At 44.5% G+C, this 27,749-nt stretch overlaps 1 protein-coding gene across 1 annotated transcript; it reads right to left on the bottom strand.

Moving 5' to 3' along the window:
* Positions 1 to 207: 207 nt before the first annotated feature.
* Positions 208 to 27,749, bottom strand: MCM3AP (minichromosome maintenance complex component 3 associated protein). Its single transcript, XM_087731057.1, has 28 exons — positions 26,817 to 27,749; positions 26,508 to 26,731; positions 25,747 to 25,825; positions 23,697 to 23,844; positions 22,394 to 22,590; positions 20,656 to 20,795; positions 19,953 to 20,150; positions 19,466 to 19,734; positions 18,639 to 18,801; positions 17,897 to 18,057; positions 16,419 to 16,663; positions 15,495 to 15,685; positions 14,418 to 14,518; positions 13,313 to 13,444; positions 12,586 to 12,699; positions 11,917 to 12,069; positions 10,317 to 10,514; positions 9,928 to 9,996; positions 9,104 to 9,238; positions 8,521 to 8,674; positions 7,792 to 8,053; positions 7,327 to 7,424; positions 5,591 to 5,981; positions 5,191 to 5,448; positions 4,305 to 4,434; positions 3,083 to 3,289; positions 2,268 to 2,418; positions 208 to 1,781 (listed from the first exon to the last, which is right to left on the bottom strand). The coding sequence occupies exons 1-28, from the start codon at positions 27,640 to 27,642 to the stop codon at positions 1,623 to 1,625; spliced, it is 5,553 nt and encodes a 1,850-aa protein (XP_087587183.1). The 5' UTR covers positions 27,643 to 27,749; the 3' UTR covers positions 208 to 1,622.

Here is a 27,749-nt window from a genome sequence, read left to right as displayed (position 1 = left end):
TGGAGCGCAGGGGCCAGGACCGGGGGCAAGGGGAGACAGGGGCTGCCAGGGAGCGATGTACAGGACCCCGGGACTGCCCCCGCGCCGCGGGACGGCAGAGGGGGGTATTTTACACTAGCCCACCCAGGGATTAAAAAAAAGCAGCACACAGTGATAGCACCCTGTACCAGGAGCTTAACGTAGCAATGACGCAACAGCACATTTCACGCCACTAAAAATTTATTAGGTACAAAACACATTTACATCAGATGGTGCAACCACGTCCCAAAACACTTTTGGGTTTTTACAGCTGAATTCCAGGTGAACGGAGAATGCCAGTGGCAGCACGGCGGAGAGCGGCGCACAGGCTCTGCTTCGCACGCAACCAGTCAAAGTTGACACAACTCAGCCCAACAAAAGTAGATGTAGTATGAACAGACTCAAAGCGTAATTTCTTCAGTTTAAACTTCTTATTCAACTTAATATTAACATACTATTGCTATTCTAGGCTTAAGAGGAAATAATACAAATGCTATTTAAAAAAAAACCCAAACAACTATAAAATTACTTTTTTGGAAGGTAGCTGACAGTTTTGGACTACTGAGAATTTCAAATTAAATTAGAAGCAAGTCAGACAACTGGTCTCTGGTAGGCAAGATAATCAGTGTTTACCCCCAAAGCTGCAGTAATTTGTATTTCATCAGGCAAAAGTTTCTGACAGAAAAATCTGCTGATATTGTAATAAAAAAAAAAGTAGTACTGCAGACATTAAATACATCTTCCTACTATTTACTGGGAATGAATATTAAACTAAACCCAAAAGTCTTCAACTTCCAAAGCCACTGCTTTTTAAATACTGGAGAATGCAGGTAATCTGCTCTTCCAAAAAAGGAAAATCATTTCTCCATAGCTGTTTACTGAAGACTGAAGAAAATGTCCTGCTTTCCAGCATGACAATTAATCTGTAGATTAAGCAACTCATCCGGTTTTAATGCCGTAAATATTCAGTACAATAAAACTTGGGCTGAGCAGCACGAAAATCCTTCTGGATTTGCACTGAGCATCATTAAGTACAAAATACGGCCAAGAATTGCACCGACTCGAGAATGACAGCATTGACATTCCTGGGCAGCAAAACAGCAACTTCAAACCACAGCGCTGCTGCAAGGTAGCTTCTGCATGAAGCAAGCAAGCACAGAGCTGGGACAACATCTTGGGGACTATGACTATGGAGAGCAATTGCTCTGATGTTCCTGGGGCTCCTGCTACCTTACAGTTTTCTCCTGATTAAGCTATGTTAACCCACAATGAGAGCTGGTAGAAAGAAAAATTACCAAAGCATCAATTTAAGGCTTTCCAAGAAAAGGATTTGACTTGTCTCCGTGCCTGTGAAGCAGAAAAGGAGGGAGGCCCAGATGAGCCAAAGCGCAGCAGCGAGCTGAAGGGACACAGTGAGCCGCAACACACCTCTCTGTGCAAGGCAGTCATACGAGAAGGGCCCAGGCTCTACATCTGCTCTGTGTTCTTCTCCTGGGAGGACACCTGCTTTTTCTGAAACATGCCCCAGGAGCTTATCTGTTCAATCACCTGGCCCTGGATTTCTTTACCAGGTCTCTTGGTCTGCACATGTAGCTCAGCTCTGCTCAAATATCCACCATGTCCACCAGAGCAGATAGGTGGAGCTCAGAGGCAACTTCACCCTCCTTGTTCGCTCTGAGGAGCTGTTTCAAGTGTTTCAGTCTGTCCGACAGTGTGGGGCTTGGCTCCTCCACCAAACGCTTGCATCCCTCTTGACTCCCAGCCTGGGCAGAAGGAAAAGAGACGAGACTGAGAAAGAAGCATTACCCAGTACCAATAAGGAACCTGCCAGCTCACTGGCTGTTCCCTCACTTTTGAGAACAACCATGGAGATTCAGCAGCCCCCACCCAAGGAGGTAAGGCAAAAATAGCATGTTCTGCTATTTCTGTCCTCAGCCTTTAACTAGGGGAAGCTGACCCACAACACTGATTCCCTAAGTTAAAGTGCAGCACCACAAGAGATACTGTTATGACTGCCAGCAGCAGAAAGCATTAACACCTGTGAAGAACTCTTATTCCAGATCTGCAGAAAGCAATCCCCTCCCTGGAAAGAAGTTATTTCCAAGCTGCAGTTTTTCAATTCTTTATTTCCCAAGTCTATCCAACACTGCATACCAATGTAATTCCCACTAAAGGTTTTGTAACTACAGGAGGTTTGGCACCTGCACTCCTCAGAGCGACAGTTAATTCTCCATACAACCCTTTTTTACCTCTTGAGCAGATGACGCAGGACTCTTCATCAACGGACAGGTGACAGTTGGGGTGGAGACCAGAGACTGGGGAAGGTAGAGAGGAAGACCTACAAAATCACCAAGGGGCTCAGTGTCCTCAGCTAGACATTGGTGCAACTGTTCTTCAAACCTGGACAGAAGGATCAAGAGCACCAGTCACATTTGCAGCCTAGCTTTGTTCTTGTAACCAGTGGGTTAATCAAGAGTTCTGGCTTCAGAAGTGTCTGCAAGAAGGATCTGATGTTCACAGTCATTTCCAACACAGTCTGACATACCCCACTGCTGTAATGAAAATCCATCATAGAAGACTGTGGTACAGAAAGGAGCTACACAGACTGAAGACACCCAACTGATGGGAAAGGCAGCAAAGACAAGAAACCCTTGGGCCAACCTCAAAAGCTTTAGTTCTTCAGCTTTGTGATCTGCATTGCTACAGGCACTAAACTGACATCTCAAAGTGGACTTTATAGACATTTGTGATACTGCAGGACACACAGACTACTGTACACACTGTACTGCTTTCATTTTGGTGGCTTGATTGACCACAGACAGTTTCCAACTGTCCCTCAAAGCTCCAAGTATTTCTACCATCCTGGACTGTTCCTGTGATGCAAGTAGGAGCTAGCAGGGAACTGCACTGCCCTGATGTCCTTGATGAAATTAGATGAAACTGGAGATAGTCTAGGCTGTTTCCTAGCACTGTTGGACTTAAGCTTCCCATTACATACAAGTTAGAAATTGGTTATAACCCTGGGGCAGAGCTGCAAGGAAAGGATGCTGCTCTGGGAACTTACCTCCTGCTTTCTATTTTCTCCAGTTGCAACTGTGCCAACAGACGCTCTGGGAGAAGCTCCTGGGCTGAGGATGTGTTTGTGAATTCATCTGCACTGGGAATGCTCTTTTCTTGACCTGACAGCATGCTCATGCCAGAATCATATTGACCAGGCATCACGGAGACACTATACGTTTTCTTAAAAGAGTTCGGAGATTTTACCCTTGACCTGAGAGGGGAGGAAAACAAAAACAAACAGAAGCACACAAATTGGTATGAGCGTGTTGATTTTTTTTTCCCTACTGGCTTGAAGTTTGGAAATGGCAAGGAGTAAGAATTGATCATTTGGAGACATAATTCCCTTGTACCAGGGTCCAACATAGCACCACTTGTGTGTGGGATTTGAGAGCAACTAACCTGACAGGGGGCTGGGATTCACCCCAAAGAAAGGGATCTACCCAACATCTCCTGCTACATAGCAGAGAAGCAGCTAAGCTTCCAAGAGGGAAGAGAGACTGGCTTCACTCTGAACAAGGCTAGGGAAGTGAGCTAGACTCTTGAGATCTCAAATACTTTAATGCCACACAGCTCTAAGGCACCCTCCCCCCTCAACCTCTAGCATTTTCTCTTAGCAGTGGGACTTTCCGGATGTCTTCCTACAAGTTGGGAACAAAGTCTCCTTTTGAACTCAAAATGCTGCAAAATTAACATGTAGTTACCAAAGAATAAATCTGCAAATCACCTAACATGTAATTCATCTGTGAGGTCCAGGCTGCAACAGAAGGTGAATGTAAGGGAGGGGGCACTATTAAATAAAGGGCACACCCATGATTTATCCCTATGCTCCTCCCCAGTCTCACACTGGTTTTCTTCCATGCTTTGTGTACCTAGAGTACAAGCCTAATTCCAAAGCCTCAGCAGTGTTTTCTTTGGCAGAAGTTAATTTCTCCATTTATAATGCTTTAAGTGCCCCTGAAGCAATCCATTTCTTTGAGAGCTGAGTAACCCTGCAGAAATAAAATCTGCTTACTACCTGGTTGCAGCACAGCCTTGTACATCATTTCAAGGAGAGGTACAGAAGCACGTTCTGGGAGGATGCCATATGCTGGTTTTCAGCATCGTGATGGCACTGTATGTTCATCACAGAGGCCCCAAGCAACCTCCTTAGAGTTCACCGAGCAACTCTGATGGCACAACGGACAGCTGGATGCTACTCCCACAGGCAGCGCCAGCAGCTGCCTCACCTCTCGTGGCCTTGCCGGACCTCCTCCTGCGTGCGCAGTCTAGCTCGTTCCCAGGAAAAAGGGAGAGTGAAGTTCTTTAAATGCTCCTTGAAGAAGTACACACGAATCTGACCATCTTCACTTACTGCTTCTGTGAACAAACCCGAACCCAACGTTTAATATTAGAACAGATTTTCCCCTTCAGAAGAAAAGCTCATATTGAGAAGCCAATTTGAAAAAAAAATTGCGTGTTCACTTTCAAGTAGCTTTAAGTTGTAATCTCCATGTAAAAAGGAGCCTTCTTGAACCAATTTACTGTTCAACAGATACCAGATTACTGGGAAAGACTGTGAAATGCTGCTTTATCTTAATTTTAAAAATTCTAGTGCATCCAAGTCTGGTGTTCAGTGGGTTAAGTAGTCATTTCATTAAAAGAGGCTCCCTACAGTTAAGCCAAACAGGGCACCAAAAAACCCCCACACACTTGAAAGCAAACAGATTCCAAGACAAACTTCATTAATCCATGGAAGTGCACATTAATAGTGGCAGCCTGCCATCTCAGCTGACCTGAGCTTACACGACTTCTGAGGGACCAATTCTTGGCCTTTGGTTGAATGTAAACCCTCTTCTACCAGAAAAGGAGGGCTGAAAGACTTTGACCATATTCCTCCACACAGGGACAAAAAATTTTTATTCATAAGCTCAAGTCAAGTCATAATTAACACTAAATACACACTCCAAAGAGCAGAAAGATGTACAGAAAGCACAGTGTCAATCTACAGGAGCAAGACCATAGCTCCCTCCCTGCTACATATCAGTTGCTGCCACACATAAAGGCACCACTGTCAAGTTATTAACCACAGTTATGCAAGAAGTATCATCCATGTTGTAGAAGGACAGGCAATACCTGGAGCAACAGGCAGTCTGGGTGGCTTCCAGTCTCTCAGTTTATGATCAATGCAGACTGCCAAGATATCATCCCAAGGGATCTCATCAACAGAAGGTCCACCTTCATCAGCGTTCCCAGATGTTTTGTTTTTCCACTTCTGGTAAGTTTTGCTCAGCAGATTCTCCACTTGAGACTGGATCAGTGGTTGAGTATGGGAAGAACTAGCAATCTGAGACACATACTGAAAAATCATGCGGCAAACAGGACGCCAAGGAGCTATGGAAAAAAACAGAGTAAATTGCAAGAATTTGTGACAGAGTCAAACTATCCACCTTACAGGCTGGTAGTTCAACACAGTGCAGGCACATCAGAGAGAATGACGTGCCACTAAGAGGATACCACAGCATGAAGTACATACCACCTAATGGAGGCAGATCTAGGTACGGGATCTGGAAGGACAGCACAGCCTTCTTCAGCCAGGCCAGGTGATCAGGCATGTTCCACTGCAGGTGGGGCAACAGCTTGTTACCCCCAGGCTCTGAAAATTCAGTAACAGGCCAAGACAAGTCACAAAGGTGCTCCGAGGATGCCACATCCGAAAGAAACTGCAGCACGCTGTTGTACAGCTCTATGATGACGCCAGGCTCCTGAGATGGCAGGCCAGCTAGACGTCTCTCCTTCCAGTCATGGTAGAAGCGCTTGCCAAATTCACCATCAATCCCATCCTCAACATACTCCCGAAGGGTCTGACTGCAGAGCTTAAGGGAGTCAGGGCATTGGGAAACCAGCCAGCCCACAGCCGCAGAGATCTATGACACAAAACACGGGTGGTTGGAAACTGCTCTGCAGTGATCAGGATATAAAGGATTCAATCCTGCAACCCTAAGTTTGACATGACAGTATTCAAGATACTATGCAGCAACATACAAACAAAGCACTATTGTCATCCCGGTATTTACAACAGTAATTCACCAACTAGGTGGTCACAAACTAAATTCACATGCAGCAGGCTCAGGAACAGACAGAAAGAGGCTGTTCGCACCAGATGCACTTGTGCTGTGGAATTCCCTACTGCAGGATGCTGGGAGCCAAAGACTTATCTGGGAGAAATTAGACAGATTCACAGAAATTAGCCCAGGGTGACTATATCCAGAGAAGCCATGTCTGATCCTGGCAGTCCCTGAACTGCAGAGAGATGCAAGCTGTGAGGGTTTGTAGGGGAGCATCACTCTGGGCTTGTCTTGTTCTCACCTTCTTTCTTAGGCACCTTCTTCATACACCATGAGAAGGGAAGAACACAGGGCTGGAGTTGCTTTTAATCTGAGACACCTTGTCCATGACCCCCTCCCACCCACCCTGCTATGACTCACACACAAAAAATTATTTTAGACTTATAAGTATCATTTTCCATCATAGGTTTTTGATTAGTCTCCAGGCCATTATTGCCAAGAACACAACAAAGCGAAGGACAAGGGGAGAAGCTGGTGTCTGGAGGCTGTTAGGGAGAGATCTGTACAATCCTTCTTCACATATGTGAGAGGAGAGAAGCATCTTTAAGTCCCATCCATCAAGATGGAATAACACTGGGTGATCTCACAGCAGCCAGAAGAGCTACAAAGGGTCATTTGCATTTTAGGACTGGGAGCTTAAGGGTACAAAGGCTTACCCACCACTAGCACTTGTCTGTTAGGCAGCAACAGTACTTCTGCTAGTCAACGCAGGCAGGACAGACAAGAACGGATTTACATAATCCGCATATTTTGATCTCAGTGCAGTTTTCAGTACTACACAGAAGAAACTATCTTTTATGTAGCAAAAGCCACTGATCTCTAGTCAGTTAAAATAGAACAGTCATGAATAATGGAAAAGTAGCAGAAATATTTCATTTCAGAATAGTTCTGGCTGATGTTGGAATCACTATTAACAAGTGAGTACCCAACTCCAGCAAATTCAGGTGTGTGAAAAAAAATATTAAGAGTGCTTACTGAACAAAAATTATGTTACAGAAACTTCAACAGAAAAAATAGCTCATTATACAAGACTCAGCTGCAATTTAAGCTACTGAGAACATAATAATTCCTTATAAGGCATTAGTAATTGAGAGGTTAATGATAAACCAGTCAAGTATCTCTTCATGTGAGTTGCTGTTCTTACCCTTCTGGTGCCTTGTAAGTCATTGATAGAACCTGGGAGCTCAACAATGGCATAGTCTGAAATAAGCTGGGCTGAAATCAAGTCCTGCAGCATCAAACCTTAAAAATAAGAAAACCCGCCACATACACAGAGAAAGAACAAATGGGTATCTTCTATTCTGACCTAGTCTCACACTCTGCATACATTCACAGCATCACTTCTCTCCTCCACTCTTCCCCGCAGACTCTCAGGATCAAATACTGTGTGCAAAGGAAAACTGGAAGCCAAAAGAAAGTTCATTTCTTTCTATGTTGATCAGTTCTTAAGGCCTCTGGATTTCTAGCAAAGCTTTGAAAAGTACTGTACTTCACAGTGTCTCCTTTTACTAGATGTTGCATTGAGAGATTGCACTAGCCACAACAGTTCTACTTGGGGCAGCCCTAAACATTCACATTGTTTTTTCAAGACACAGAAATAATTATGTACCTTCTTCTACTTCTTTCTCTGTGGCCTCCTCTTCCTGACCAGAAGGAACTAGAACCACCAAGGGAACTATCGGGTGGAAAGGTTTGGCCTGAAGCAACTGTTTCAATTGCAGCAAAGCTGAAAGCCAATAAACATCATCTTCTGCAACATCTTCACTCCTAACTCGAGGGGGCAGGAGAAGAATGAGACCACTGGTTCCAAGCAAGTCTTTTTGCATCTCAGCTGTATCAAGCTCCAAGTCAGACAGCGTGCCATGTGCCACCTATACAAGTTACAAAGATGACAACAGTAATGTAGCTAAAGCTAAATGAAGCTATTTTCATACTGAAATCTGCAGTTTACTATCATCAGCATTCAGCTTTGACATTCGTTACCAGGAGCTCTGGAAATTCTAAGACAGGAGTTATCCTATATCTTATAACAGACAAACATGGATGTGTCCAATGCAAGTGAGCACGAAAGTGCACTTCAGCACCTCATTTGGCATCAGGAATTGAGATGATTGAGGTTCTAACTATTGCACTATATTTAGGCAGGTATTTACTCAGTTGACTGGAAACAAGGACAAAATCCATCTTTATTCAGGCCTTTTCAACACCACCACCCCTTCCAGGATCACCTCCTTCCACCTGACAGGACACTGTGAAAAGCCTCCACACAACATCCACTGGAAAAGAGCACACCCTGCTTTTATGGCCTGTTAAGTATCACGAAATTGTTCTCACCTACCTTTATACACACACTGACTGTAACGCTTCTGCTCCCTTGCATGCCAGGAGAATTAAATAACGTCAGTGTTTGAATTCTACCTTCTGTATGTGAAGCATTTTTCTTCCAGCTTTTGTCTCCCATAAATTTGGCTTTCAACCAATCCACCAGTACCCTAGCAAACAAGAAAGAGTGGGCTTTTGGGGTTTTTGTTTTAAAAAATGGCATTTTTGGGTTTCGGCACCAGTACCTCTAAGACACCACAATCTATCATAACCCCAACCTTCATATTGCTTGGATTTTGCTAAATATCTATTAAATGTCCTGAAATTCTCCACACCGCTACATATCTCAAGGTTTTCTGTTTTCAGTATGAGCAAAAGGAATTCAATGAACAATGTCAGGAGAAGATACAGACCACTGCAATTAATTACAGCTATATTCCTTAGAGTGCTCTGGAGAAAAAAAAAAAAAAAAAAAACAAAAAACTGGAAATTTGACATGGTACAGGAAAAACATACATCAAGGACCATATACTACTACTCCTCTTCTGTTTGACTGCCCTGAGTTAGAACGGGATCCAGCAATCAACTCTTTTACTTACCTGTTGGGATCATCCTCCACATATTCATCATCATTTGGCAAAACCAACAGCACCTTCCAAAAAACCTGTTCTTGTTGAACTGGAATACGCTCAGTGATTAATGACACAAGATCCAGGGGAGTCCAAGCTAAATCACTTAAAGAGAGACAGAAGTTGGTGAAAAGACTCCCTAGTGATCATTCCCACCTGGGGAATGTTTTTCTTGCTTTGAACAAGTTAAAATACTGTAAGTAGCTACTGTCTAGTTCAAACAGTCCAAAATTAGAGCTAATTCTTTAGATCTGTTACCCATCTATTTCATCATACACTAGATGCCTTCAAGAACTGCAGCTGCTAAATCTGTTACCTGAGCCTTACTTTGGGGACTGTGGGACCATATGTGTATTGCTTCACTTCCACACTGCTTCAATACTCTGCTCCAATAAACACACAGGCCAGAGTGCATGACAAGCCACGAGAAGGCAGACCTCCTGCTGCATTTTAAACACCTAGATCAATCCCTTTGTGCCACAAGCGAGGCCGGTAACAGGTCATTTACTCCTCTCCCCCTATACCCTATCCCAGGCCCCATCCCACCCAGGTACAAAAAAACCCCATAACATCCATCAGATCCTTAAAGTTACACACACAGCAAAAGGATCAAATGGCTTAACACTTCCATGAATTTATCTTCCAGTTTCCTGTATCTAAAAAATACTCCCAGGAGCAAGGTTGTAAGTGGACACTGGAGTATGATTTGCCATTCCTTGCTGACATTTTTGAGATCTTTGGCATTTCTGTTACAGGTTGCTTAGAAAGAAAACAAGGATCAAACACCAACATACCTTAACAATTGCTGGTAGAAGTGCTGAACTTTAATTTCATGCGCTGTCTTGTTTCTCAGCCAATTCAATCTGGAAACAAAAGATTCTTCGTTGTAATTTTTGGTATAAAGCAATTCAAGTACTTTAACCAAATTTAAGAAACATTCACTAAGACCTGTGAAGTACTGCAGACCCTTCAGAAAGTTGCCATTAATAGAAGAAGCGTTTCTTTAGGTTTGTAGTCTTTGTCATGGCATTTGTGCAGAAAGGATCTTTCTGAGGGTATTTGAGAACAAACAGTTTTGCAAAACTATTAACATTCACAACGAAGGTTCAAAGAGCGCTACTTTGTAACTTACCTTCCAAAAATCAAACAGATTGCCAACTGCTGTCACTGTAAGTATCCTTACCTTGTGCAAGAGATCCCCAGCTTTCCTCCATTCCCCAGGTTTACAATTCTCTTGCACAAGTTCTCCATGGCTATAGGCCACTCAGCACTAGGGGACAGTGCTTTCAATTTATTTTTTGGATCTGTGCAACAGGGAGCAGCTGGAAATGCCCTCATTTGACGTTTCAACTTTGTTCGAGCTGCCACTGCCTCCCTCCACCTTTGGAAGAGAATAGATGAATAGGTCACATTAATAAACTCTTCTGCAACCCCAACAGGTTTTCTCATCTTTGCTCTTCAAACTGGATTGGGCTCTCAAACACCCCACAAGTCACAGTCTGCCCAGGGTGAGGTGGTGCATGCGGGTGGTGCAGTGGGCTCAAGCTGTATTTCTGCACACAGCTGCAAAGTCAGAGCTCAAACAGAGCATGCACAGGGCGAGACCTGCCAGCTGTACACATGCAGTGTCCAGAAGGGGCAGCCTTGTGCCCCATTCAAAAACCATTGCAGGCAAAAGGGAGCAGCCTTCTGCTTAGCAAGCTGCACTTGCTGTCAGTGGCCAGAGAGGTCACAAGAGGGAAGCAGGATTGCCACTCTTCCATCTCAGCCCTTCCTCTGCTGTCCTAGCTATGCTCCCCAGACAAAAGTTCAAGCACAGTTTTCCCTCCCCATTTTCAGTGTGTTTATTCCTAGCACATAGAGCATTTTACAGTGATCCATTACAAAGCTTCTCCGATATCTCAAGCACTTGCTGACAATACTTTTGCAACATCTACTGCAGTAAGAAAGGTATCTTTTCTTGTTCTGTTTTTAAGGAACATTTAAAAAGGCGAATTCACCAACAAGGAGAGAACATATAATAAAGCCTTTATCATTAGATGCTAGTCTATCTTTCTATGACCAAATGATTCAAAACATGTACCACCCAACAGCTTTATAACACAAAAATTTATTAATCGAAATATTTTATTGTGTTTCCTCAGGTATTTTCAGGGCTTATAAAAAACATTCCTGCATCATCCAGTTTTCTCAGCTGCTGCAGGCACATTTGTTTCTCCTATCTTTAGGCTTCTCTTTAACCTTCCCTATCACACTGAAGGTGATTTACGCACGCCCTGGAGACACACAAACTCAGTTTTAGGACAGAAAGAACTCTGCGAGGGAAGGTGCTCCACAGTAAAGAGACTAGCCTGCTGCTGCTTCTTTAGCAGCGAGAAATGCCACCTGAAATGCACCTCAACCTGACTGCACTGGGGCAGCACAGGGAGAAATGAATCTCTGCCTTGGAGCACCACAACAGCCACTGAACACTTGGTACACATCCAGAAAAACAAGCATCCAACAGAAAGACTACAAAGAGAAATTATTACAAGTTTCTAGATAGAATGAACCTGAAATCTCCTACCAAGCTCACTACCTGACTCTGATGAGGTGTGTTCCCCTCCCCACATACAGCCGAGTAACTTATTAGAGGCTAGTAATAAGGCTTGAAGTCTACTGTTATAGTGGAGGCAAGACGATAGCAAAGACAATGCAACCAGACAGCTGTAGTTCAAACTCTATTAACCACTCCGTGCCAACGCTCCCAAGAAAAGCAGTTGTGTCACAGGGTGGCAACTCACCGTTGCAAGTACTTGCAGAAACACTGGAGCTCCTGAAGGGTTTCCTTAGCAATCTGGAAAATCTCATCCTCCAGAAAGAGGTCCATGATGTGACCACAGACTTCTTCTGAACACCGGGCAATACGGGCTTGCCAGTCTCTTTCTAAGGCACATCTAGTTGAAAACGAAAGAAACCAAGACCTCTAATGAGGTGGAGACTACAGCAAATGCCAATACAATTAGCTGAGGTGCAAACAGGGAAGACCAGCACGTTTAGCAAAAGGGGAGGGATTTTCCACACTCCTACTATATGCCCCTTCTAAATAAGACCTGTAATCAATCAGAAGTCATTCAAGTTTTACATGGATCATGGGCTTCCAAAGAAGGGTCTATAAGAGAGCACACACCTGAGCCCTTAAGGGAATCATAAGAAAAATAAGCACACAGAGCAGCCGTGTCCTAGACAAAGCCTCTATTCCCGCCACCCTAGAGGACTGCTACTGCCTGACACAGTGCAACTGCAAACTGGCAGCACGCTGTACAATCAAGTATACTTACCCTCTCTTTAAATTAGCGGATTGAAGATGAACTCAGAGAAGGCCAAGCAAGAAGCCTACCACTCCCTAACAAGTTCTTACCCTTAGGAAAGCATCCTACAGAAAAGTATAGCATACAGTATGTTGTACGTACTTTAACTCATTGGCTGAAGCTTCTTGAACACTCTCCTTTATTACTTCTTCCATTAACTCCATACCCACCAACTGGCTCAACTGCTTTATTAACTGTTCTTTTTCCTGCTTTTGCCTGGAAGGACAGAGAAAAGATTTACACAAGTGGCAAGACAAGAGTGGCAAGATTTACACAAGTGAAAACACTTACACTGGCAAACCTGCCACTTAATTACACAAGCACTACACGCAGTGTCAGATAGTTAATTTGTCTAAAATTGAGTTCCCACTAGCTGGTTTCTCTCTCTAAACAGCTTTGCATGGAGCCAGGTTTCCCTCAAAAATACAGATAACAATAGGGTTATTTTATTCTTACCCCAGTAAGCTACAGACAAGTAGCTCACTCAGAAGCAGAAGTTCCTGCACACAGCAGGGCCGGGATGCATCTCCCTCTCTGGAAGCTCAGAGTGAATAAAAGTTCACAGAATTCCCACCCACCATTTTCATAGTGGCTCTGTGAGGTCACCAAAATACTAACTAGCACATCACTGGAGAATGCAGAAGGGACAGCCTGTCTGCACAATCCCAGGGCAGTTCAAAGTGAGACAAACTGACTGCTGTCAGCATGGCAGAAAGACACAGGGCCTAAGCGCACACGCAAGCAAGGACTCAGGTTGCCACCAACTGTCATTATGTTGCCTAAGGGTGTATACAGCCCACCCTGCCCCACAGCAAAAGCAGGGACTCACCTCTCTTCCTCCACTCTGCGCCTTTCCTCTTTGACACGCTCCCTTTCCGTGCTAAGTACGCTTCCAGCCACTTGTCTGAGGATCTCGCCCATCACTTCAGTCATGAGTTCCTCCACAGTGGCCTCCGAGGTGCTGTGCAGAAACAGCAATTCTCTTTTCAAAGCCAGAAAGTTTTCATTCAAAGCCCTATGTCGGTGCTTTTCTCAAGCATACCCTTGCTCCGTTGTGGTGGGCTGACTCCAGCCACCAGCCAAGCATGCACACTGCTACTGGCTCCCTCCCCACCTCGCACCGGGACAGGGGAGAAAATAGGAAGAACAAAAGCAAGAAAACTTGTGGAGGGAGATAAAGACACTGTAATAAGTGAAGGGGAAAAAAAACCCACACGCACACTCCCACCAAGCAAAGCAAAGGCAGTTGGCCACCACCTCCCACAGGTAGACCAATGCCCAGACAGTCTGCAATCAATGGCAACCCTGGAAGCCAGGAAACCCCACCTTCTTCTTCCTCTAACCCAGTTTTATTGCTGACCATGACATCACACGTTATGGATTTCGGTTAGTCTGGGTCAGCTGTCCTGGCTGTATCCCCTCCCAGCCTCTGGCACACCCCCAGCTTACTCACAGAACTGGAGAGCAGAAAACAAGGAAGGCCTTGACACTGTGCTGTTCAGCAATAACCAAAGCATTGGTGCATTAACAACACTGTTTTGGTCACAAACATACATCTACAACTCTACCAACTGCCTTGGAGATGAAGTGTTATTTGAAGCAGAGAAGCAGCCAGATCTGGACTTACTCCTCTTGTCCCCCTTCAGGCACCTTCCCTTCCACAACACACGTTTCTTGTGGCAGTGGTGTGAGTGTCATGCAAGGAAAGGTTTACAGAGGTTTGCAGTCAGCCTTCCATTAGGCTACCTGGTGTGTAACAGAGAGGTGGCAGATATCTGAAGAAAGGTCTGCTTTTCCCTCAACTGTATTAGTATTACTATCTCCACTACAGACCTTGCCTTGCTTAGTTTTATGACTTTCACACATGGTGCTGCTACGGCAAATTGCAGCTTTGATGACAGATTCCAAGAGTACCAGCAATAAATGCTCTTTACCAGATGGCAGCAGTCACGTAAGCCACTCCTGCTCTGCCAACTTCTCTGCACTCTCCTTTGAGGACGTCGTGCACAAGCCCGTCCACCACTTCGGCGATGTGCTACAACACAGCAGAGCAAGCAGCTGAATCAAGATGCAGTCCTGCTCAGGACGGCCTGGGTGCACACGTGAATTAGGAGTGAGGCTTTCCAGCCTTGTTTAACTGACTGTAATAGGCATCGTCATCTGTTACTTCTACTTACAAACTAAGCTAACTTAATCAAACACAACAGCCTGGAAATTTTAGACTACCTAAAAGGTTAATAACAGATCAGAAACAAAAGCAGCTTTCTGTATTAAATATAGGCAAGTCAAGTAAGGAAATAATAGCTAAGAAAAGTGAATTTTGAGAGGGATTCTTGTTTTCTTACTTCAGAATTTCTCTCATTCTAGCTGATTTAATTCCAAATGACCAGGTCTAATCTTCACTGAAATGTAGCCACATTTAGGTAGAATATGGCAGCTGTGCTTTACGAAGCAATGAGACACTCCAAGATGGGTTCAGCATTAATACATATCTAAACACGTGTGGGAGGGAGAAAAAGGGGAACAGCACAGATACACAGGGTACACATTCAAGACCCAACATCAGCAGTCATATACCCCCAAGAAGAAACTTCGTCACATCTCATTTGAAATACGTGCCATTACGAAACACCTCAATATTATTCACTAAAGCAAAGTTTACCTATTAAGTCAAAGATAATCACTTTCTACTACCACTTTCTGACTCTCACCTTAGGGGTTTCTCAAATAAATGCTAAACAGAGAGAACTGTCTATCCTATGAAGGAGTCAGAGCAAGCACTGACATTTTAAGCTTGCATTTGAAATCACTCAAGACTTTTTCTTTTCAGAACAGTCCAAGAAAACAACTTCTCCAAGTATCCAATGCACTGAAGCAGGGAGTGTCTCCTTTTGACTCTACATAACACATGCAGATTCTGGAAAGCTAAAACAGCCTAAGAACTCAGTTACCTTTTATTATATTTCACAGATCTTTCCCAAATACTTCATGATGGGTTTAAATTTCCTTACTGTGTCTGTGTAGACAGGCTGAGGCTTTGAAGAGAGAGGCTCAGGTTGTCCAGCAGGTTGGGAGATTGCCTGCACAGGAGGCACCACTGGCACAAGCTGACGAGGCAACAGTGAGGGCAGAAGATGAGCTGGGGGCTGGACTCTTACTGCTGCGGCATCTAAATCCACACCTTTGCTTTCCACTCTTCCTTCTTGGAAGGGGGGAAGAGAAAAATTAAAGTAAACCAGGTCAGTCACAAATAGAAGCAAAACTATTCTTATCTTCAAAAGCTGGCTTGTCTGATAAATTTCATCAGGTCATAAAACAAGTGTATAACAGAAGCTTGCTGCCTTAAAGTTAAAAATATATCATAGAAACTAATTTATATTTATGAATATTTTATAAAAAACCTTCAAAAATTTCATTGCACATTACCTCCAATACCAAGTACAAACCTTTCCAATAAACAACTGTTTTAAGTCAAGTACACCTAGCACCTACACACACCTCTTGAATAAATGCAAAATATCTGTACTTTCAACAAGTACAAAAAAGCATCCTTCAGCTAACTTGAAAAGCAACATTGTTATACACACAGTGGGAACAAACTGTTGCAATACAAAGTCTGCAAACTGAAAAGGGAAGTTGGCTGTCCGAAGCAGCAAAATATCTAGTTATTTCACCTATGTTGGCAAAATTGCACTCATTTGCATTACTGCGTTTCCTGTATTGGGAAATATATTTTATTAATCAGGTTGCTTCTTAGCTTTTAGAGATACATAAGTACATTTAAATCAAAACACGCTTTCATTACATCAAAATTTCCATGCAATTTCAACCCATATGAGCCAAGAACAGTTTCTGCTTTGTAAAATAAAACTACTCACAGAGCTGACCCAGCTATATGTTCATGAGCAGTATCTAAAAAGCATGTTTGCTCTTACCTGTTGCTTCCACACTGGATTTTTGGCCACTACTAGCTTGATCCACAGAAGTGCTTCCACCAGTATACTTGTTCTGTCCGTTGAAGCTGGACGCAGGCACGTGGTGAGGCACCGAGGGCAACGGCCCACCGTTTACAACTTCCCCAACTGAGACAGTTAGCTTCTGGCTGACAAACATTGATTTACGTGGTTTGGGTAATCCGTCTGGCTCCAAGAAAGCTGAGCGATTCAGCTCCACATAAGCACTGGGGAAAAATATAAAACAGGAGTACATCCTCAAAGCTCTAATAACCTATAGGTTTTCAGTTGGACAGCTTAGCGGGGCAAAGCAAGACAGGCACTGGGCACTCAGGATTACTCCCTGTAGTCTGGATACCGATCTTTGGCTGGAACCAGAGCAGGGCAGGCAGAGAGCACTGTCCTCACAGCTATCCTCCCAGGACAGAGTACAAGCTGCACTGTTTCTGGGGACTCTTGTGGACTATTTTTCTCCTTTTAACCCTTATCCACTGTGTATATTATCCATGTACACTTTACTTAGACTACATCCCATGTCACAGGTGCCAGAGCTATCTACAGAAGTAATTTTAAAAGCTGCAATCTTCTTCCAATCTTGGCACCTGTAGTCTGGCTAATTTATTATTTCAAAACAGAACATTAACAGGAAACAGAGCACTAACTGGCATGCTCAAGTTTTTGCCTTCTCCAGTCTCTTGAGATTGCAAGTCTGCATGAGCACACCTTACAACGTACATATTTCCATGGCAGAAGCTCCTATCTGCAAACCGTCGGCCTCCAACATCCTCTAAAAACTGGTTTGCGCTGTTCAGCTTCGTCCCACCCTACATGCATCACCATAATGCCAGTTTCCTGAGAAGCAGAACTGTATCCTCATTTCCTACAGAGCTGCAATTTACTACAATTCAACTGCAAGATAAGAACGTAAACCAGTTTTTTTTTTTCTACTGGGTTATCCACAGTGTCTCTTTCTAGGGAGGAAGTCCCTGGAATCCAATGGAGACCTAGCTCAATACCCAGTCTCTCCTTCAGGGGAAATGTTTCTCTTGTTCTTCACCATGTTCCAGAAGGCTGAAGGAATTTTGTATCCCTGAAATCCCTTGTCACCCTATCAAACCAAGTAAAAAAAAAAAAAAAAAAAAAAAAAAAGTACAAGTGCAAAAAAAAGCTATTGTGGGAAGTCACAGTAGTTACAAGGATACAAACCCCATTTCTTGAGGGAAAGATGCAAAATTGAACACTTTTTCATAATTACAGCAATAAAAATAGCAGATTATTAGAATTTGCACCCATCACTATCCTAGTGCTTTGCTTACAAAGCCCAGCCCTACCCTTTGCCTGTTCTTTTCTTTTTCTGGTTGCAAACGGAGGGGCAGCACATCCACATTAATGCTTTGCCTAACATCAGTCTAATCCCACTAGGCATCTTAAGGCACAGATGCCCTTTTCCTTACACTTACCCATCAGATACGCTCAGGCCATAATAACTTATAAAATCAGTCGCTTCCTCACAATCTTTGAACAGTAGCATGCGGACCAGGTGATCCAAGGGAAACACTGTACATCTTTGGGTGCTCACAGTGTAGGCAATATTGAGAGATTTGAGAGCATCTTTACGAATCTGGGGGAAGACAAAAGAAAAAGCCACATAACTACTAAGTTAAAGACCACAAAATGTACTAGAAAGTGTACTATAAACATGCAAATCACGTTTAAAAGAAATCAGTACTTTGTCATCAAATACCCCCACAAAAAACTATTTGGATTTAACTTTCTTTTTAAATTCTATGCATTTGCTTTCTAGTTTCTGCTCCTCTTTGATGCTGCTCATTTTGAGCACACCCCTTTGCGATTCTTGTGCAGAAGAAAAAGCTTGCAAGGACTTCCAAAAGTACAGGTTGATATTTCCTTTGCCAAAATCTCAGGCCTGCTTCTCTGCTTCCCAATTACTTTCAGGGGAAATAGTATGTATTTGTACACAGTTATGGGAAAAAACCTCCGAGAAGAGCATTTTAGTATTTTCCTTTTATATCACAGCAGAAAACTCTTGATAAATTTTTAAATGCTTCTGAAGAAGCAGGAATAAGATTATTTTTCAGGCTAAATATCTACCAAGTTTTCTGCTAAGAAGATTTCCTCCCAAAAGTCCCAGACTGTTTACTGATTAACACTTTAAAAAATATCCATCTGCCTTTTTCTCACCTGGTTGAAATAACAATGTAGGAGACAGGCATTCAGATAGGAAGCTGCTTGCACCAACTTGAAAAACCTCACAAAGTTGTTGCTGTTTAATGCAGCAAAAGCTTGAACTGCAAATCTAACTTCAGGAGAGTTTCTAACCTCTGGATGGAACTGCTGTACTTCTCTGTGGACACAAAAGACAGAGACAAACCTTTTGCTTCAATATTAACAATCACAATTCAGTAGCAACCTGTAACAAAACGCAAGTAAAATTAGCAGCTTTAAGCAAGACATGCGACTCATGTCCAAAACAAATGGTTCTGAATTAAATTTGCAGAATTATCTACTGATCATTAATCTTCTAATGATGCTTGCATTATCAGCATGTTGTTATCTAGGTACATCACTCCAACGTCTAGGGAGGAAGGCAGTTAAGAGATTGACCAGAAAAGCACAGTACAACTCTGCCCGCAAAATTATTTTTGCTTGGTCCTACTGCAGATAAAGCAGTGAAGATTGGATACCACTCTGAAGCGAAAAAAAGAATTTCGTTGATTGAGAATAGTGAAGATTTAACTTCTTTTTGGTTGGTTGGTTGTTTTTTTCACTACCTGCAGAAGCTCTAATGAGTTATTCAGGGAAATTAAAAAAAAAAGCTTTCTTTTTTTAAAATAACCTATTGAAAAATTCAAATAAAAAAAAAAACATTACTACAGTACACTTTCTTTGGGAAAAAAAAAAATTGCAACTAAGCTCTTCACTTTCATTACAACTTGTCTGGACTTAATCCTAATCTCAATTCTCCCCAGAGGCAAAGAGAGAAAACAAGTGATATCTGTTGTTCTCACCTGAGAATATCACCCTTGTTGAGATTCAGCAAGACATTATAACCTCTGAACTCTGCTTCACTCTTGCAGTAAATCCCCTTGTTAGCCAGGTCCTGATACATCTCCTTCAAGCTCTGAAGGCATTTAGTCATGTTCTCATTGTTGATTTTGGCATCAAAGGAGGACATAGGCTCTTCACACAAGTGGTGAGCACAATGGATGTGAAAGCGAGTGCACTTCTCAATCAGAGACACCATCAGCGGGTTGCAGAGATGTTGCTGGGTTATATCCTAACCAGAACAATAAAGAAAGCATTGCCTGTATTTTTGAACTCCAGTTGAAGAACATAGTCATCCGGCACTACCTTTGGAAAACTCATTTCAACTGTACTTTGAGTCATTTTGCAATTCAAAACGTTTCAATTACTATTGCTTTTTGCTTCACTTTTTACAGCATTATCTGATCTTTTGCTTTCTGTCATCAAACGTCTCCATCTGCCAGTGCTTACCTTTCTTATTCCACGAGTTCTGTTCCAGACAAAGTCATACCATTCTCGGTAGTTTCCTTCTCCTTGATCCATAATGTTTGTGACCAAATAGTCCATGGTCATGCTCAACACCTCAGACGGTCTCAATTCATGGGGCAAAGGTTCCTCCTGATCTGCTGAAGACCTGCTATATTCCTTGATTGCTGCTGCATGATCTACCTGCAAGACATAGAGAAAAGAATCAAAGTCTAAAGATTATGTTCAACTTTTCAGAGTACAGTGGATTTCATACCATCCATGCCTTTTACTTTAGTAAGAAGCAGACTATTACAGGAGTTTCTCTGCTGTTCACACTAACAGCCCACGTCCATTCTGCTACAATAGCAAATATATTTTATTTTCTTTTATGACAGGATCCTAAGTGTTGACTTAGTCTCAAACTCATAACCTTAGAAGACAATGTATATGGCTGCCCTATAGTTTTAGAACTATAGCTCTAAAAGCCTGTCTGTAGCTAAATAAAAGACATGACAGAATGAAAAAGCAATTCTCTAGCCTTCTTGTTTTACAACAGGGAATTGAAAGATATTAATGAAATGGCCTCCAAAATTTTTTCACCAGAATGAACCCTGTAATCAACTAAACAACACTGACAGCTTTATATAAGCAGGAAGCAAACAGATGTTCTGGGAACAACAAACCCCTGCATACAGAGGGCTCATACCTTGTCAGATCCTAGAAGCAATTCAAAGATACTGAGCTGGTTTCTTGTCTCCCTCATGTAGCGCTCCTTTTCAGGACACATGTCTGGGCAAGTGCCAACAACGGTTTTTGCTTTGCCAAGATCAGTCCTTTTTATTCGAGCTAAAAAAATAAATAAAATTGAATAAACACTACGCATCTCATTTTTGTTTTCATGAGAAGCTATTATCGTTATGTGCCAACACAGCCCTAAGCATGCCAGATGCCTCAGTTGGAGGCTGTACGTTGGTCAATGGATGGCTGTCAAGAAGGACATGGCTAGGGCAACAGTTCACAAAAGCAACTGGTGGGAAAAGGTCTCCAGAGATTTCCATCCTACCTCTACTCAGAGGAAGGCTGTACCCACACCTTGGTGTGGTCAGAAATGCACAAGGATGGGGTTCCCCCACTCTGGGGCCTGTCCCAGGGTTGCATCACGCCTTTGAGGAAATTTCTCCTACCATCCCACCTGGATATAGAGAGTTTTCCTGAAAGGACTGAAGCCTTTAAAAGATACCCAATGCTTTGTGTCCTAACTAAGCACCAGCAATTTCACAATTCTACGTCATGTGGACAAGAAATCTGTTTGTCGATATTAAAAATAAGATCTTAAATTAAAAGTAGGGTCAGCTTTGAAATGGCAAGAACAGGATGGAAGGGTGTCCTGGTTTCAGCTGGGATAGAGTTAATTTTCATCTTGGTAGCCAGTATGGGGCTGTGTTTTGGGTTTAGGATGAGAACAATGTCGATGATACACTGATGCTTTGGTTCTTGCTAAGTAGTGCTAAGCTGTTGCTAAATAGGTGCTAAGAGGCGCTCACACTGGTCAAAGACTTTTCAGCTTCCCCTGCTCTGCCGGGTGCACAAGAAGCTGAGAGGGGGCACAGCCGGGGGGGGGGGGGTTTAGGGGGGTGGTGGTGCTGACCCAGACTGGCCAAAGGGCTATTACATACCATATGACGTCATGCTCAGTATATAAGCTGGGGGAAGAAGAAGGAAGGGGGGGACATTGGGTATGATAGCGTTTGTCTTCCCAAGTAACCCTTACGCGTGATGGAGCCCTGCTTTCCTGGGGATGGCTGAACACCTGCCTGCCGATGGGAAGCAGTGAATGAATTCCTTGTTTTGCTTTGTTTGCATGCACGGTTTTTGCTTTGCCTATTTAACTGTTCTAATTTATTTTACTTCAACTATTAAACTGTTCTTATCTCAAGCCACGAGTTTTCTCCCTTTTACCCTTCTGATTCTGTCCCCCATCCCACTGGTGGGGAGTGAGCGAGCGGCTGCGTGGTGCTTAGTTGCTGGCTCAGGTTAAACCACGACAAAGGGTTTACAGCTCAGCACTGTGAAATAAAGGGCCATTTCTTGAAATACTTAGCAGCCGTGTAGTAGTTTGAATTTAGAGAAACACGATTAGGCTTTGGCTAGCTTTCTTCAAAGAGCCTGCAGGGATGAAAATCTCCCTACATGGCCTCCTTCACAGATGAACAGTCTGCTATTCACTTTCCACAAGAAATATGCACGTGCAATACGTAAACCAGATTTTTGCATGTTCTACAAGAAATTAATGTATATATGTCCAATAGTATTTTACAGACTGCTCCATGTTAACCTCTCTCTTTAAAGCCATTTATGTAATATCACAACAGCTTTGCAACAGACACTAATCACTTCTTTCCAGCAGAGAAGCAGATGTTACATTCATTAACTTGCGTAATTACCTTGTCGCATGATTTTGTCCCTTTGGTCCAAAAGACGGTATCTTTCTTCAGATGTCTCGGCTACTAATCCTACCAGACTACCAAGAGATGACAATGAAGCTCCCAAGGCCTCTGAGCTCTGCCCTTCAGAACTAGAATCAAACAGATCTGTTTCAAACTGCAGTGCCTTTCGGAGACCAGGCTTCTTGGCCGGAGAACTAAAAAGAGAACATTTTTTTTTTATCATCAATAATACACTAATGCATGCCCCAGCCTTAATCAGTTCACTGTTCTTTAGGATGTTGACATCTCTGTTTAGAAGAATATTTTGTTCACAAGGCAATGTATCAAATAAACAAAGTATGTATCAACATACCAAGGTTGTTATGAGCTAACACTAGCACTGGGAGTTAATCTGGTTAAATCCTCAGCACTGCCTTGACAACACTGCCAAGCATTCTGGATCATGGTGAAAGCCTCAACCTTTGTACAACAGAAATGGTGTTACTGAGTCTTGGAGCAGACAGAACCAGGTGGGTGTTGCAGCATTTTTGCATCACTACGGCACAGCAGTTTGCATTTTAAGCCAGCAACTAGCCTGCTGTTTGGTGTGAAAAAACGAATGCTTTCTATAGCAACAGAGATTATTAAAAGATTTTACAGGGCTCAGATACAAACACACTTTTTAAATCAAGGAACAATCATTCCTCTACAACATATTACTAATTTTATAATTATATGACTACACATACCAAATGACTTTTGTCAAACTAGACACACCATTAAGGTACCACAGAAAGATGACAACCTTGCCACTTCAGCAACTGCCATGAAACAGGAGGATTCCTGTACAAAGACGATTCACTTGAAGTGAGACAAGACGATGATCCAAACTCACCAGCTACTCTGAAAAGGGGATTCTCATTCCACAGAACTGTAATTGCCTACAAATGAAACTACTCACTTTAGAAGCTCATTTAATCATGACCACAGAACAATGTCATTACTGCTTGGTCCTAGTTTGGCTCTGCACTGTTTCATTCACATTCAATTCCCTTATGCCTCACTATTGCAGGTGTTGTTATTCATGTTGTTATGAACAAAATATTCAAAAGAAATATGCAGACCGAAGCGAAAAATCTTAATAAGCAGTCAGAAGTATCTTTCTGACAGTGTGAGAACTGTGAGCTTGTAATTCAGACAAACCAGAAGAGATGAGGGAAGCACGCTCCCCGATAAGAACATGACTGTTTGGCACACACTGATCATTTTTCCCCATGCACCCTGTTTCCTGCCAGATGGAGTCCCAGAGGAGCAGACGTACCTTTTACCAGGCATGACGCTGCTGGCAGAGGATCTTATTAAAGGTTTTCGAAGAGGAGAATGCTGATAGCTTTGCTCTTCACTGCTTTGCCTTCCTTCATCTTCACCTGCTTTCTTCTCCTTGGATGAAAATTCTCTTTTTGCTGGACCTGAAGGGACATAGAAACATGAAGCCAGGTACTTGCCAAATAGTTTAAACAACAATTCCTTTTTTCCTCATGGGGGTGGTGGCGAGCAGCTTGTTTAGAAAAAAATACTATTAGAAAATAAAACTAAGAGTCACAGTTTTGTACATGTATGCAAAACTTCAAGGACAACTTGCACTAGAAGCTGTATGGAGTAAGCCTACCAATTGCTAGTCAGCTTCACTGTTCTATAAAGAACAAGTATTTTTCAATAAAATATCACTTAGCAATAACTATAATTGGTCAGCAGATTGTCAGTAAATGAACTCTTATCATCACCCAAATTTAACTTCTCTCAGGTCTGGGATATAATCCACAGTCATAACTCTCTACAGGATATGAAATCCATTTCACCTATGTAAACCACAATTCCCTTTGCTCCTGCTGAAGCATCGTAATTATTTATTTCACATACCCAACCTTAGACTGAGGTTGGCATGCCTTCTCAAGAGTTACATCTACACCTTGCAGGAAAGGAGAACTTCTCCCAGGAAGGAATCCAACCAGTTGGATTTCTTAAATTCCCTCAGATTAGTTATTTAGAATACTGCTGTTCACGTTTCTATAGACTTAACACCACAATAAAATGACAAAGGCGAAGAGGCACCCCTACAGCTGCTGCTGCTTCAAGACGTTAATTCACAGGAAGACAACTCTGCAGCTGTTCATTTTCTGCAAGGCAAGTTTGTGGTTGGTCAAAGCTGTGGTGAGCCATTCATTGGCTGACAGCTGAAGTGTATCCCCTGGCTAGGATCTTAGAGGTACACACGCAGCATTCATAAAGCTAAAGAAAGGGAAGCACTTGACAATTCAAGTATTCGCCTAGGGGGTGAACAGCCAACGTTCACATCTCTTGCCCTAATCCCAAGCAGGGTCTGGAATCCAGGTTTCCCATTTCTAAGCTCAATTCTCTGGAGGCCAACCACACACACTGCTCTCTCTTTTTGGTTCAAGCAGTATATAAATGTTGATATGCAGTACAGCAACCTCAGCAACAGTCAGCTCCTCCAGGGTACTCCTTAACTCAGTTCTCAGGACACTTCCCTGAAAGCTGGAAGCCCACACCCCAGCCCATGCTCTGAAGCAGGCAGCGAGGCATTTGAAACTGGGTTTTCTTACACCCCCAAAGAACGTCCTACTTCTAGATAGGCGTACAAAGTTAACATCACCATATTTCTCTTGTGTGGCTGCATGAATGGTTTCTAAATTCTCTTGTAAAACTACACTGTCATTTCAAATGTCTTCAGCTCTTTCATATGGCTGAAACAGCATTTTCGCTTAGATCAAGCAGAATGTTTTAGACAACAGGAATTTAAGAAAGAAACAGTGCAATTTCCAACTGTGATTTGCAGTCACTCACTTAAAACCTCCTCAATACCAGAGGACAGTACTGCAGGATGCTGGAAGTTTACACAGTTTACAAAAGCCACTGGATAACTTCGCAAGAGAAAAATTCTCCAAAGACTAAGACACCTCATCTGGCTCCCAGGGTTCCCGAGCCATAGGCTGTTAAAGGCCGAGAAATTATTCTGGAAGCAATTACATGCTTTATCCTGTTCTTTGTCCCCTCCTCTGCATATTCACTATTAGCCTTTGCCACAGACAGAGCTAGCCGAGACATCACGTAAAATGCAGAACAGCTACTTTTATGCTTCTGTAAAGAATAACCTTCAGTGCTCCCAGAAGCTCTGTGCACCAGCCTGACTAACAAAAGTCAAAGAGAACCATCGTCACTTCTGAAACTGTAGCATTCCTACTGTGGAGATCATCTTCAGACTGATCTCAGCACATCAGGAAGCAAGAACAGAGCAGATGCCACACCATTTATTTATCACCCAGTAATCATATCTGGAAACACAGACTTACTTGTTTTCTTCTTTTGCCAAAAGGTTACTATGTCTTTGTGCAACTCTTTCGCTTTTTTTCTGGCAAGAGCTGCAGAGGCCTGGAAGAAAACAAAAGCAGAGTATGAAAACCTATTAGCATCACAACACCAAAACATGCAGTGCAGTTTTTTGCCAGAGACACATTTACTAATTTCCATTAAATTCTGGTTACTGCACTTTAACCTCTCACTCAAGACCTACACGCAACCAGCAGGACTAGGCAGGTTTCCACAAAAATTGCTGCTTTTCGCTACAGCCAGCTTAGAGCACTTGAGACTGAAGGTGTGTTTTTAAGCACAAAGCAGAAACAGAACACGCAGTCTCTGAACTGGCTCCTCAACACACCTCAGCGGTGACGTAACAGCAGTATTTCCAGCAAGCAGATCACTCTGCAGACATCACACAAGCTCACCTCACCCTTGGTGCTCGCAAGCCTAAGCAAGAACGCAGCAGCGTACGTAATTCAGGCTTGGGCAACAAACAGGGAACATCCGTTTGTGTTTGAGCTGGATGCTAGCAGGACAGTTAAAGCCAGGCAGAGCTCCGGCAGCTACCATGTTTTAGGTGCAGCTCAGTACACTTCTATCCCTGTCTGTAATGCAGTGCTCATGACACAAAGCGTTCCCTCAAGTGAAAAACATACCACGTTACGAAACAGGGGTGCAGTTCTCACCAGAGCTTGACCCATCCCAAGCACTCAGATCTGAGCCTGCTCTCGTGCCGACCGCTTCCAATACTCACATGATCAAAAAAGTGGAGAACGGCCATCTTTTTATTGCGCCTGGTCATGATCCGTCGAACTTTTACGAACTGGCCGAAGTGCTTCTCCAGCACCGTCCTGTCATTGAGGTAATCGGGGACGTTCTTGCACTGGATGGCCGTCAGCTCGCCGGGCGACAGGCCCCCCAGCCCCTCCGTGCCCTCGCTGCCCCGAGCCCGCCGGGCGGGGGTCGTGGGGGCGCCATCTGCGAAGAGAGGGAGGCAGCCACCTCAGAAAGCGGGGTGACGCCCGGCCGGCGGGGCGCCCCGGCTCCCCCCGCCCCAGCCTACCTTCCCGGGGGAGCTCCCGGGCCTCGGCCGGCGGCAGCTCCTCGGCGGGCCCCCGCTCGGTCTCGGCTGCGTCTCCGCGGTCGCGGTGCCCGCGGCCCTGGCTGCGCAGCACCTCCTCCAGCGTGCGGCCGAAGAGCGCGCCGCCGCGGGGGCGGCTCAGCAGCACCGCCCGCTTCTCCGGCGGCGCCGCCACCGCCACCGCCGCCCGCCCGCCCGCCGCCGCCCGCCGCGGCGAGCGCTCCCGCTCCTCCTTCCGCTTCAGGCCCTTGGGCGCCGGCTCCCCCGGCTCCTCGAAGAGCGGCCGCGGGCCCTTCTCCTCCGGGCGGCCCAGGGCGACGGCGGGACGCGAGAAGGAGAAGGGCCCCCCCGCTGCCGCCGCCGCCTCAGGGCCCGCCTCGGGCCCGAAGCCGAAAGGCGGCGAGAAGGTGAAGGCGGCGGGGGCGGCCGGGCCCTTCTCCGCCTCGCCCCCCGACAGCGGCTTGAAAGCGGCGGCGGCGCTCTCGGGCGCCTTGAAGCGGAACTCGGGCGCTGCGAAGGCCCCGCCACCGCCGCCCGGCGCCTCGCCGGGTCCCGGGAAGCTGCCCAGGTTGGTGGGCGGCTTGAAACTGAACCCCGCGTTGCCCGCCGCGGAGCCGCTGCCGGCACTCGCCACCGCGAAGGCCGGCGCCTGGCCTAGCCCGTAGGGCGGCCCGAAGGCGGCGGCGGGCCCAGGGGCGAAGGGGAGGCCGGCGGCGGCGGCACCACCACCCTGCCCGAATACGGCGGCCTGCCCGAAGCGCAGCGGCGGGAAGGCGGGCGGCCCGCGGAAAGGACCGCCAGCGTTCATGGCGGCCGCCGCCACCCGCCGAGAAGAGGCGGCGGCGGGGTCCCGCCGGCGAGGCCGCGCAGGCGCGGGCGGGGCGGGAAAGGGGGGCGGGGTGCCGCCGCCGCCGC

Source organism: Nipponia nippon, unplaced genomic scaffold (genome assembly GCF_047370975.1).
Source record: "Nipponia nippon isolate SJK-2023a ecotype South Korea unplaced genomic scaffold, ASM4737097v1 scaffold_5, whole genome shotgun sequence".
Lineage (NCBI taxonomy): Eukaryota > Metazoa > Chordata > Aves > Pelecaniformes > Threskiornithidae > Nipponia > Nipponia nippon.
Note: the sequence above shows the minus strand (reverse complement) of the source record. Positions and strands in the feature narration are given on the sequence as shown.